We start from the raw sequence: 13,528 nt of genomic DNA, 5'->3' as shown, positions 1-13,528 counted from the left end.
CACTGGACTCCCACATAGGCGAAAGTGGTTCGAGTCCTGGACCCGTAGCTTAAATTCACATCAGGCACGTGTGCGTGTGTGCCCAAGGTCCTGAGAGGAGGATGGAGGAGAAGGGATTACTGCGTGGCCATCCCCCCTGGGGGGTGATTTCTTGCTTTCTGTCTTTCTGTCTCTCTCTTTCTTTCTGGAGAGCGCACGCGCCCTATAGCAAAAAACTCTCAAAAATAAAGAAACAAACAAACAAATGCACGCATGCCCTATGAAGACCAGTGAAATTTGACCAGAGACGGGCTAGTACAGGGCCCGGGCCTGGGGGCAGCTTTCACTTCTGCCATATCCCTGTGGGCAGAACTGGGTCGCAAGGCAGCCCGGGCTGCAGGGAGCCTGGCCGTGTCAGGCTGTGAGCTGGAGAGGAAGGGCAGCCGGCCTAGAGCTGCTGGTCACTCGCTCCCTCACCACCGCATCGCTGCTATGGCTGCCACGCCTCGCTGTCCACGTCCCCTGCTGCCTGGCTGATAGCCTCCCTGTTTTGTAGGACAAGACCCTGTACCACCCCATCAGTGGCAGTTGCATGGACTGCAGTGAAAGTGACCACAGGATCTTCATGAACACCTGTGACCCCTCCTCTCTCACCCAGCAGTGGCTGTTTGAACACACCAACTCAACAGTCTTGGAGAAATTCAATAGCAACTGAGCCGTCCTGTTCCCTGGGCAAGTGCAGAGGAGCCCCTCCGACGCTCATGACAGCCTTCCTGTCCCGGGGAGGCAGTACCCCCTGGCCACTGCAGTGTAAAGGAGCTGGGCCCAGCAGTTCAGGGCAGATGGGGCTCCTGTAGCTGGAACCAGAGTCTGCCTGGTCCCTGAGCTCCTGGGTTGTGGGAGTGAGGTGGAGAGCAGAGCCTGCCTCCCTGCATCCCTGCTGGCGTCCCAGAAAAGCAGGAGGGCTTTTCAACATCGTCCACGTGTCCCCTCAATATTACGCAGGAGGAGCATACAGGGCAGACCGAGGCCACCCAAAAGTGAGACCTGCAGCGTCACCCAGCACTCATGTGGCTCTCGTACGTGACAGTACTTTAAAGAGAGAGGCAAAATGTGTCTATTAGGGGCAGCTTTTAAAAGCACCAAGGCCACCCATCTGCCGCAGAAGGGGAAGAGTCCTCCTCGGCCTTATAGTTTCTGCCTGTCTTGGGGGTGATTGCCATTGCCACCCCGCTTCCATCCTCTCTTACAGCCCGGGTTATTCAGTCAGGCCATACCAGGGCCCTCCCGAGACCCAGTACCTAATGCCTGCTAGACCCTCCTAGGTGGTCAGAGGGACCCCAGATGTTTCTTTGCAGCCCTGGCCACGTGGGATGTCTCCTCCTACTCTGGGTATTTGAAATGCCCATTTCCATGCTCTCCAGGCAGGACAGCCGAGCCACCAGCTTTTCAGGGATGTATCGGAGATGACCCTTGGGCCCATGCAAAAGGCCGAGGAGGAGCCCCCTCCAGACTGGAAATGCTGGCTGAATTTCCCTGCCCGTGCTCTCACGTTCCTCTCCCTCCTGGCAGTGACCTGCCTCTGAAGAGGAACAGAAGTGCTGTGAGGGACTCCCCCCACAGAGTCCAGAGGCCCCCGGGTTCGACTGTGGGCAAGATGCCTTGCCTCTGACCTCATCTCGGTTCTAGTTCTCACACAGAACTCTAGAGTTTTTCGTAAGAACTCCAGAATTCGATCGCAAACTAGAACGCTGCATAGGAGTCTGGTATTCTCACCTCTGATGTGAGTTTCTAGAAAGCTACAATGAAAGTGTCCAGCCAGGTACAACACAGGCGAGGCAGCTCCCAGCCTACAGACAATCTGTGACTCCCAGGTTGGTGGTATTGGAAGGCGGGGCTGGGGTGGGGAGTGGAGGGAGGGCCCTGTGGCCATCTGCTTGTACCAGAAGTTTCGGTACCGCACAGTCCTCAGTGAGGACCTGAAGCCCTGGAACCTGCCACCGTCATCACAGCTGCAGTCTCGTTTGCAGTGGAGAAAACCCCAAATGCCACGACCAGATACTCACCCAGTGCCATGCCAGCCCGTCACGTTTACTGTCTGCTTTGTTAATGACACGTCAGACTCCCAGAGGGCTCCCGAGATACTAGGGAGCATTCCTGGAACCAGCTGCCACCCACTGATTCAGAAACGGAAATCGCATTCCACAATCCATGGCTTCCACCAGCTCTCCCAGAAAAGACTTAAAACCAGTATTCCCAGTAGAGTTGGGTCTCTTGATCGTGTCATTTGTCAGCTAAATAATGAGACGTAGATCTGGGAGCAGAGCCACGAATCTGCCTTTGAGATGCTGGCCGATCTCAAGGCCATCCGTTACTGGGGGTGGAGGGAAGGTTCACCACCACCGGCCACCAAACCCCCAGATTGAACGTGCACCTGGCAAAGGGTTGCTTCCACTTCGGCCCCAGTAAACGCCCTGCCCTGTGCTGGCAAAGCTTGCTGACCCGCAGTGTCCTTTTCCAAACGAGTGCTATATCTTTAGAAGCAGCCCTCTCTAGAGTGGAGTCCAAGGCGACACCCCTTCTAGAATCTGGGATTAAAAGAGCATTGCAGTTTTGGGGAGTCAAATTAAGATTCATCATCACAGAGCAATGCAGCATCATTGGAATAAAAACTGTGCCTTTTACAAAGAAAAAAAAAATGCAACTGTACAGCAAATCCCTAAACTTGAACCATTTTCTAGTGCCTTGCTAGACAAACACAGAACGGGGCAGGGTTGGGGGGAGGGTCATTTTTGGTGGCGTGTGCAGTTCCTGTTGAATGAGTGCATTTCCTCATGTCTCATTTCAAGCCAGAGATGCTGGGCCTAGAGCAGGTTCTGAGGTGCCCCCCCAAGGGACCAGAGGCCAGAGTTTGCCAGTCAGTGTATGTAACACTCCAGATTAGAAGGGCGGCTGGGAACTGCTTCACTCAGGGCCTGGAAGGGCCTCACGGCCCCTGAGAGAAGGCCTTGCATTACCTCATTGGGCCATTTGGGCCCTGCCTGCAGTCGCCATCCCAATCCTCAATCAGATGCTTGTCCTGACTCTCCCTGTTAGGATTAAAGTGTGCAGACCACAGACCAGGTCTCCAAGTGGTCCCACTCTGGGTGGGTGGCAGAGTTCTCAGCCAGACCAGGAGCCCGGGGGAAGTAGGAGCAGCCACCAGCCAGCTCAGCCTTCCCTTGGCCATCCTCTGGTTCTCCTCCCCGGTCTGGATTCACACCCTCAACAGGAGTGGACATGGCCTCTGAGCAGGCTGGCCTTTGCAGTCACTGAGCCCACCTCAGTAGGTGCTGGGCCCTGGCAATTATATACTTGAGAAAGAAAGGGGAACATGTCACTGGTTCAGTCTCATCGAGTGACAGTCTGATGGCACGGAGTCAGCCACTCACTGTTTTGGCCTCATTTTTGCCAACCACCTGTCTTGGATTCGGGTTTCTGTGCACATCCCTAGCTGATGCTCAGACTCAGCCAGGAACCTGTAGAGACGCCATCAGCCAGGTACCAGGTACGAATGTGAGCACCTGCTTCTCTAGAAGGCGGTCTTCTGAGACGAGGTTACAAATGAAGGCATGCCTAGAGAGTCCAGTGACCATGTGGGCCACCAGCAGCCTTTCCAAATGGGGGCTCCAGAAACATTTCAGAATGCAGAGGACACCTTTGCCGTCAGGACAAGGCCTTTGGAGGTGGCTAAGTCTGCAGGCGTATGTGTGAAAAGCCATTTCATCTTGTGCCTCCAACTTTCAAGTGGAGCTTTCAACTTGGAAAACAGTCTAGGGAACTGCAATTCCCCCCTTTAGCAAGAAAGAGCTCAGAGAGAGGGTGGGCCAACCACAGGGGAGAGTTGACGGGATGTGACATTAGATGCAAAGGGGAAAGAGAAGTTTTCTCGAAAATGTAGCATATGGATTTCCAAAGTCCACATCACACTCCTTTTTCAAACCTTCTCCTGGTTCAGTTTCCTTTTCTCTGTAAGAAACAGGTTGACGTCCTGGAAACCGGCTCCGTGTTTCCGTGCATCTCCGTTTTTCTAGTCTCGAGTCTGAAGAATGGCAGAGCACTTTACCGTGGTGACTGAGAAATCTCGATTCCTGGCTTCAGCAATCCCTAGTTTGTACACGTTGGGCGATCTTTTATACTTCCTAAGAGGCGATGCATTTTTAATGTTTTTCTGAAGATTCGTAAGTATAGGAGAGGGGCAGGGAGTGCCGTTCCGTGCTGGAATTCTCATGTCTGCTTTCGGCTGATGCCGTTTGTGAAAAATCCAAGTACTATTTCCGTTCAGACTTGACCTTGAGCCAAGATCCACTGTCGCCCATGACTGGGAGGCGGACCTACACCAGGTGCCAAGGTCATTGTCATGACTTCCACAGTGGCTTTGATTCAGCTGAGCCAGATGACAGGGCTGGGCTCCTGCACTGTTTGTTGTTGGCTTGAAGACCAGGCTCCCAAGGGGGTACAGGCAGGGACAATTTGCAAAGTCAGGCTGGGGTTCCATAGAGAAAGCTCCAGACCACCAATCTCTCTCCTCCTGCCTGGGAAGTGAGCCTCTGTGAAGAACTGACCATGTACCATTGTGATTGTGATTGTTGAGTAAACCTCCAGACTTTCTCTAAAGTGGTCTCCAGCGTCTTCTTTGTCACGCACAGTTCTCCTTTCCATCGCTCCCTGCGATCATGGAGCACCTACTCAGGGCGCAGACCCGTCACTGAGTACTGAACAAATTCCCAACAGCCATCATTCTAGAAAAGAAGACAGGCCTGAAACAGTGGGCAGATTTCAGTTGTCAAGAGGGCTCTGAAGAGTATAAGAGAAGGACGTTTAGAGATGGCTGAGCATCATTAGCTTGAGTGGTCAGGGGATGTCTCTGTGAGAGCCGGAAGACATGAGGGATGTGAACCCAGAGGAGATACGTGCAAAGGAAGTTGAATGCAGACGGAACGGCTCGTGCAAAGGCCCTGAGGTAGGAAGGAATTCCTCTGTTAGAAGAACAACAGGAAGTAAGCTCAAAGAGGTCAGAGAGTCTACACCCAGACGTGGAGGAGTGCAGGAAGCCCTTGACGGTGTGAAATAAGCTTAACTCATTCCCGATGATCACCCAGCTTGCCAAAACATTTTGATGCTGTTGGGTGTTAGGTTTGTCTAATACCATATGCTGGGAAGATCACTGTTGGCCCACCTCTACAGAACACTTGGTGAGATCTTGTGCAAATCCTTCCCCATCCAGGCCTCCGTTTTCCACAGTAAGATGACAAGTTTCTGGATAACACTTTTAGCTCCACTATGGTCCTATGGTTGAGTCTTGGGTAGGGGGCTGCAGGGACCATCGGCAGAAGCCGCTCCTGGTACTGCCTGCCACTTAGTGACCACCAGGGGGTGCTGTGGACCATGACTTGGAAAAGATTAAATAAAGGAAAGCGAGAATCTGGCCCTTGTGGCAGCTTTGAGTCCTAGCCAGAGAGCAGGTAATCTCCCTAAAGGTCTTCAGCACCTCAGAATATTGTTGCAAAGTCGTAATTTTGTGGATGAAAACAGGCCCAGAGAAGCTCCTGACCCGACCTAGTGGTAAATGATCAATAGCTTTGCAGACATAGGGAGAATCTTTTTTCTTTTCTATAGCTGGAAACAGAGAAGGAAAGTGAGAAAGCAAGCCACCATATCTGGGACTCGAACTGAAGTGGGCCATGTGAGAGTCCAGAGCCCTAACCACCATGCCACCTGCTCACCCCATACTTTTTTTAAATAATTATTTATTTTTCACTTTATTTATGATTGTTATTCTTCAGTTTTGACTAGAAAGAGAGGGAGAGGGAAAGCAAGAAAACAAGCCACCAAGTCCAGGACTCAAACCATGGTCATCCATGTGGGACTCCAGTGTCTCAACCACCATGCCGCCCCTCCCCCCCGCCGGCCCAGTGGCCCTATACAGTTTCATTTTTCTTTTTTTTTTTTTAAGAGATATTTTGGCTATAGGGCACATGTGATCACAGTGGAAGGGAAGAGAGAGAAAGTGAGAAATCACTCCCCGCATTCTCCTCCACTCTCCTCTCAGGAGAGTGGGCACACATGCACACACATCTGGCATGAGTTTTAAGCTGCCAAGTCCAGGACTTGACCCGCAGTTGGCCATGTGGAAGTCCAGCAACCTAACCATTACGCCATCTGCTGGTCCCTTAATTTTCAGCTTATGTGACTTTGAATCTAAAGTGTGTCTTTTATAAAAAGTTTATAGTTGGATATTTTTTAAAAGTTTGTTTCTGCCATGAGTGATGAGAGAGCTAGAGAAAGAGAGACACAGAGACAGCACCCCTAATTGAGTCCTGATGCCATGATGCACCCCTAGACTTCAGGCAGCCCTGGATCAGAGGCATAATGGTAACTGGTATTCAGGCCTAATGATAAACATACAGATCAATGTAATAGAACCAAAAGCCCAAAAGTAAACCCATACGTCTGTGGTCAATTGATTTTAACAAGGGAGTTAAGACCATTCAATGAGGGAAAGGACAGTCTTCAAAAAATGATTCCAAGATGGGGGCTGGCAGGTGGTGTGGTGGTTAAGGCAACTGAACTCCCACGTGGCTAACCGTGGTTCGAGTCCCAGACCTGGCAGCTAACTTCCGCACTGTCCTTGTCTCTCTCTGGTCAACTTCGAAAAACGAAAATAAAATAGCGACAATAAAATTAACTTAAAATGTTTCAAAGACTTACATGGAACTGTTAAAACTAAAACGTGATTAGAAGCAGCAAAGGTATACGCCGTGATCTTGCCTTAGGCAATGGTTTCTTACATGCGATACCAAAAGTACAAGCAACTAGCAGAGAAATTGGACTTCATCAAAACTAAAAACTTTCAAGGGACCAGCAGGTGGCATGATGGTTCAGGTGCTGGACTCCCACCTGGTCAACCGTGGTTGGAGGCCTGGACAGGTGGCTTGAAAATCATGGGCATGTGAGTGTGTGCCCAAAATCCCGAGAGGAAAATAGAAGAGAAAGGATTGTGGTGTGGCCATCTCCCTGGGGCGGGGGTGATTTCTTACTTTCTCTCTGGCAAGCACACATGCCTATGGCCAAAAAAAAGAAAAAAGAAAAGAAAGTGAAAAGATGACCCATAGAATGAGAAAATATTTTCAAATCATATATTCGACAATGCGTATATGAGGTACTCTTACAACCCAATGAAAAGATAAATAACCTAATTAAAACATGGCAAAGATCTGAACAGACATTTCCTCAAAGAAGATATACAAATAGCCATGAAATACATACACGTAGCATCTGAAAAGAGATCAGCATCATTAGTCACTGGGAAAATACAAATTGAAATCACAATGCTATACCATTTTATGTCCACTAGGATGAGTATTACTCATTACATGGAAAATAACAAGTGTTGGTGAGGACGTGAAGGATTTGAACCTTTATACATGTTAACATGATGGCAGGAATGTAAAATGGTGAAGCTATTTCTGAAAACAGTTTAACATAACTCAAAAAGCTAACAAAATTACCATATGGCCTAGCTATTCCACTCCTGCATTTATACCCAAGAGAAACAAGAATATGTTCATTCAAAACTTGCACAGGGGGGCCAGCAGGTGACAGTGTGGTTAAAATGCTGGATGCCCACATGGCCAACTGTGGTTTGAGTCCCAGACCTGGCAGCTTGAAAATCATGCTGGGTATGTGTGCATGCATGTCCAAAGTCCTGAGAGGAAAATGAAGAAGGAATTGCCTTATAGCCATCACCTATGGGGGTTGAGTCTTCCCTTTCTCTCCCTCTCTCTTTCTGGTGACAGACACGTTTGCCCTATGGCAAAAATCTAAATAAAAAAAAATAATCAACTTGTGCAGGAATGTTTATATTAGTATTATTTATAATAACCAAACAAATGGAAACAACACAATGTCCATCTGTTGATGAATGTACAAATAAATGCCATGTTCACATGATGAACTATTACTCAGTCATAAAAAGGAATCCAGTGGAACCAGCCATTGGCATAATGGCTATGTCGCTGGACTCCCATGTTGTCAACTGTGGTTCGAGTCCCAGACCCGGTGGCTTAAACTCACGCCAGGCGTGTGTGCATATGTGCCCAAGATCCCGAGAAGAGAATGGAGGAGAGGGGATTGTGGCATGGCCATCCCCCTTTGGGGGTGATTTCTCTCTCTCTGTCTCTCTGTCTTTCTGGCAAGCACACATGCCCTATAGCAAAAACCTCTCCAAAAAAAGGAAAAAAAAAAAATTCAGTGTTTGTATGTGCTGCCACCTAGATGAACCTTGAAAACATTACACTAAGGTGGTGTGGTTAAAGGCACTGGATTCCCACATGGCCAACTGTGGTTCAAGTCCTGGACCTGGAAGTTTGCTTTCTTGCTTTCCCTTTCTCTCTGTCTCTATCTGGTCAAATTTTAAAAAATAATAATAATAACAACTAGAATTAAGTACATAAATTTTTTTAAAAGAAGGAAAACATGACACTAAGTTAAAAAGTCAGACGCAAAAGACTATATACATATGATTCCATTTTTCCAAAATACACAGTCCAAAGACAAAGTGGACAGGTGACTGGCAGGAGTTACTGCTACAGTGTGTGGGATTGCTTTTCGGAGTGATGAAAACGCTCTGGAATTAGGAGGTTGTGGTGGTTGCACAACCTTGTGAACACACTGAAAACCACTAAATTGTACACTTTTTGTGTGTGCTAGGGAACTTTATCTCCATTTTTAAAAAACTCTGCTCAGCTAACAAGTTGACGTAGTTCTGAGGCCAGAAGTTAACAGTGAAGTTACGCTGCTGTCCCTGTCAGATAAAAGCAGAATGCTACTGGTACTCTGCTAATTTGCTGTCTGATTGTTAGTTTAAATTTCTTTATTGTCAACACACAAAAATCGAAGGGACTTTTAAGGGTTTGAGGAAAATGGCATTAAACTATGAATTTATTTTGGTACAAAAAGTTTCAAAACCCACCCCGGATTTTATCGTAATACACACTTTCCATGAAGTTCTTGAAGACTTCGCATATGTCAGTACCAAAGATTTGTCCTGTATTTGCATTCGTGTTCAATTTATTTGGACACTGTTTTTATGTATCAACATTTTTTTTGTAATTTCCTTTGGTTTTTGTTAGAAAAGTCTTTTATTGCTCATAAATACGATTCATTTCATTTTCATTGATATTTGCTTCTGAAATTTTTCTTTCCTTAAGAAGATTAACCTTTTTTTTAAGATTTAGTCATAGGGCACCTGCACTCTCCAGAGAGAGAAGGAGAGACGGTGAGAGGGGAAGTGAGAAATCACCCCATAGGGGGCATGGCCACACCACAGTACCTTCTCTGCCATTCTTGTGGGATCTGGGCACACACGCACACATACCCTGTATGTTTCAAGCCACGAGGTCTGGGACTCACTGCAGTCAGCCTTGTGGGAGTTCAGTGCCTCATGGATCATGTTAAGGAGTCTCTTTTCAAAACAGACGGGCCAGTAGGTGGTGTGGTAGTTAAAGTGCTGGACTCCCACATGATCGACTATGGTTTGAATCCCGGACCTTACTGTTTAAAAATCACACTGGGTGCATGTGCATACATGTCCAAAATCCCAGAAGGAGAATGGAGGAGAAAGGATTGTGGCATGGCCATCCCCCCTGAGGAATGATTTCTCACTTTCCCTCTCTCTCTTTCTCTCTCTCTCTCTCTCTCTGTGGGCACACATGCCCTCTGGCAAAACACCTTACATACCAAAAAAAAAAAAAAAAGGTAACAGGAACCATTAGAGGCTTTAAACTGGACAAAGTGAGAGTATCAGACGGGTCCTTGTTGATGGCCAGAGGGCCTAGAGTGAGAACTGAATCCAGAGCAGCTGGTTCTCTGGTGCGTCCTCAAAAGACCCTGACCACAGGGAGGAAAGACCTCTGCATAAGAGGATGACTGGGGGAGGTTACATTTCTCAGAGTTCAGCTCCTGAGCCTCCAAGGCTGCACCTGAGAAATCCAAGATGTTTAAGACCCCTGGCCAGATTCCGAGGGAGGGCTCTGGTGGTGGTGACGGCGTACTTATTGGCACACAGACTCAGGGAATACGGTGATTTGCTCCACGTTTTGGGTTCTCTTTTTCTCTATATTTGGTTGGGATTGGAGTCAGAAGCTCCTAGAACTTAATAGGGGCTCAGTAAGTATTTGATGAATGGTCACCGCGAAGAGTAATAGAGGCTCAGCGGCACTTGGGCCTGTTTCCCTCCACTCTAGGCCCCAGACCCTTTCAAGGCCAGTGCTCCTGCGTTTGGTATATTCTCTGCGCCCTAAGGAAGCATCTTCCCACCCTCAGCCTCCGTCTCTCCATGTGAGAACTGAGAGAAGGCAGGCAAGTTTGATCATGGCCTGCGTGGACTCTCACAGTTCTACAAATCTTGCAACAGGCATTTCGGAAGGGGCCCAGCTTTAAGGATTTGTTTTCCAAGCTTAGCTGAGGGGTGAGGATGAGACTCCTCCCAGTTCCACTGTTGGTGCTCCCACCCCCAGGCTTCTGGGCTTTTCCTGTAAGTGGATTCAAGTCTTCCTTCAGCAGCGCACAGCTCTGCCAAGCCCTGCCTCGGGCAGCAGGCTCCCCTTTTGTCTGCCCTCAGTTCCTGGGTCACCCAACCTGAGGACACCTAGGGCTGGTGCCAGTGCCCCAGGGCAGCCTGAGTTTTCCTCTCCAAGTGTGACTTCATTCTGGGCTGGCAGGGTGACAGCCCATGGTGGGCTCACACTCACGCACTCATGCACACAACACCATGGAAACAAAAAAACACGGGGAAGCCTCAGAAAAACAGGTTTCTTAGCAACTTTGCAGCCTTTGTTCAGGAGCTACTTGAAATTGAAGTAGCGTATAATCTCCTGCCAGCGCCCGCCTGGGGAGAGGGGAAGGGGATGGCAGGTCGGCCTTTGTTGGCACTGAGAGCTAAGCTCACCCCACCACCCGCCTGTCAGCCAGCCTGGGAAGCCGAGGCCTGAACTGTGGATTTGCCCAGGTTTAGGAAAAATCTCTGTGTGTTTCCTTCACAGCTACAGACACAGAATCATCTCAGGGCTTAGTCGTCGAACCATTGAGCGCGTCAGGGTGCATGCACTGTGGGTCCTAGCGGTTCACGCTCTGTGCCCACAGATTTGGGTCCTAGCTCTGCCCTGGACTGTAGAAATACTGAGGTGCTAGGAAGACTGACCTCTGTAGCCGAGTGATGAGAACAAACTTCCAGACGAACACGCGGAGATGAACTCGATTGCTCTGCTTGTAACTTTGAAACCTAGAAGCGCTGCCTCCTAGTGCCATCTTACTGGGGTTAGGACTTCAACAGAGGAATTTAGGGCAATGCAAACATCCCGCTTGTGCTTTTACTCCAGGCCTTTAGAATAAAATCCAAATTTCATAGCCTGGCTCAAAGGCTCTTTGCGGATAACCCATGCCTACTTCTCTGTCACCTCCCTGCACGGTTCCAGTTCTCCACACCATCCAAGGCCCTCCCACCTCCAGGCCCTGCTGTTCTCTCTGCGTGGACTGCTTTTCCCTGTTCTGTAGCTTCTTTTCATCCTTCAGTCTCAGCTTAGCTGCCACTTTCCCCCAAGAGATTTCCTTGTTAACTTTATTAAAAAGATTCCTGGGGCCAGCAGGTGGTGTGATGGTCAAGGCACTGGACTTCCACATGTCTGACCGTGGTTTGAGTCCCAGACTTGGTGGCTTGCTTTCTCACTCTCTCTCTATCTCTCTCATGAGTGTATGTGTACTATAGCAAATTTAAAATAATAATAATAAGTAAAATTAAATAAATAATTATTTTTTAAAAAAGAAAAAAAAAATAGACTCCAGTGCTGGCCAGTGGCATGGTGGTTAAGGTGAGTGGACTCCACAGGGCCGACTAAGCAGTTTGAGTCCCAGATTCAGCAACTTGAAAAATACATGCCTGGTGTGTAAGTGTGTGTGCCCAAAATACTGACAGGAGCATGGAGAAGGGATTGCAGGGTGGCCATTCCCCTGGGGGTAGGGAGTGGAACTGCCTCATATTCTCTCTCTCTCTCTCTCTCTCTCTCTCTTTCTCTCTCTCATGAATGCACGTGCCCTGTAGCAAAATTTTATAAAAAATAATAGACTCCCACACACATTGTTCTCTATGATTCTCAGCACTTTTGTACCCCTCCACAACAGCTATCCCATAACACATTCGGTTCTCATTGTTCGTGGCAGTTCTGTTCAATGCAGCCACCAGGAACACTGAATTAGTGGATAATGAACCACTGCTCCTAGGGGACTCATGAGGTTTGGTTCCTGCAAGCCTCTGGTCACAACGTTTTCACATAGTGATCAATAACTTTGTTCTAGGTGCATTTCTGTTCAGAGACACCTCACGTAATATTTATCACTGACTCATTAACATGGAACTCACAGCCAGCCACACTGTAACATCCCTCAGTGAACCGTCACGTGGCTTTCCTCTGTAAGGAATATCACAGCTCTCTTGTGCTTAGGAACACTACACGGCCCTTCGGCACTACATGTGGGAGACATTTAAGCCAAAGTCACCAATGAAAAAGCACAGGAACATAAAATAGACGGCTAAGAGGACACCCATTCACAGTAGGAGAGCTGAAAGAAGACACACAGTCTCTTCTTACTCCACCTTGGCTGGGAACACGTGTGCATGTCTCAGTCAGAGGGACTGCTGTAACAAAATGCCATAGACTGGGTGACTTAGAGACAAGAGAGTTTATTCATCACAGGTCTGGAGGCTGGAAATGCAAGGTGCCAAGGTGCCAGCAGATGCAACATCTGATAAGGTCCATGTCCTGGCTCCTAGACTGCCGTCCCTGTGTCCTCAGACGGTAGAAGAGGAGGGAGCCCTCCAGAATCTCTTTCATAAGGACACTGATTCTACGCATTAGGTCTCTACCTTCGTGAACTAGTCACTGACCAAAGGCTGCACCTCCTAATCCCACCATATTGGGGGCTAGGATTTCAACGTATGGTGTGGAGAGGACACACAAGTTCAATCAACGGCAGTGTGTGTGGACCACTCATGTTTCCTTAGCCATTCCGTGCTTGCTTGTGTCCTCAGGCAAACTTGAAAGGGCCACGAGCATTGATTTTGGGGTTACAGATAAATTTCAGTGAGTAGAAAATCACAAACTCAAAATCCATGAATAATAAGTATAATGGTGGAATCCTTGACTAGCATATAATTATTTTATTCATTCATTTACTGAGTATCACTTTTTTCCACTTGACTTCAGGAGGGGAAGGATGCGTGTATCATTCATAGTGTATCCCTCACTCTTAGCAGAAGTAAAGTGGACCTCGGGAATTCTTGAGCTGCTGGTGAACCAACCAAACTAAACTCCAGAAGTTCAGTTTTGTGAGAGTTATTAGTAATCCGATTATTTATGTCATGATTATTTGCATATTTAATTATGGCTAAAATGAAACAGCTCTCAGGGCTGAGTTTACCTGATGAACTCAAAAAAGACAGATCAATAAACCA

General features: G+C 48.1%; 1 protein-coding gene across 1 annotated transcript in view; it reads left to right on the top strand.

Annotated features, from left to right (window-relative positions):
* The window catches only part of GALNT10 (polypeptide N-acetylgalactosaminyltransferase 10), a 195,972-nt gene extending 195,278 nt beyond the window's left edge, over nt 1-694 (top strand). The window contains exon 13 of the mRNA XM_027766965.1: nt 536-694. Coding sequence (XP_027622766.1) covers nt 536-694 — 159 coding nt within the window. The remainder of the gene's footprint in view (nt 1-535) is intronic.
* The last annotated feature ends 12,834 nt before the right edge of the window (nt 695-13,528 follow it).

Source organism: Tupaia chinensis, unplaced genomic scaffold (genome assembly GCF_000334495.1).
Source record: "Tupaia chinensis unplaced genomic scaffold, TupChi_1.0 Scaffold143796_1, whole genome shotgun sequence".
In the NCBI taxonomy this organism is placed as follows: domain Eukaryota; kingdom Metazoa; phylum Chordata; class Mammalia; order Scandentia; family Tupaiidae; genus Tupaia; species Tupaia belangeri.
This window is presented reverse-complemented; position numbering and strand designations above follow the sequence as displayed.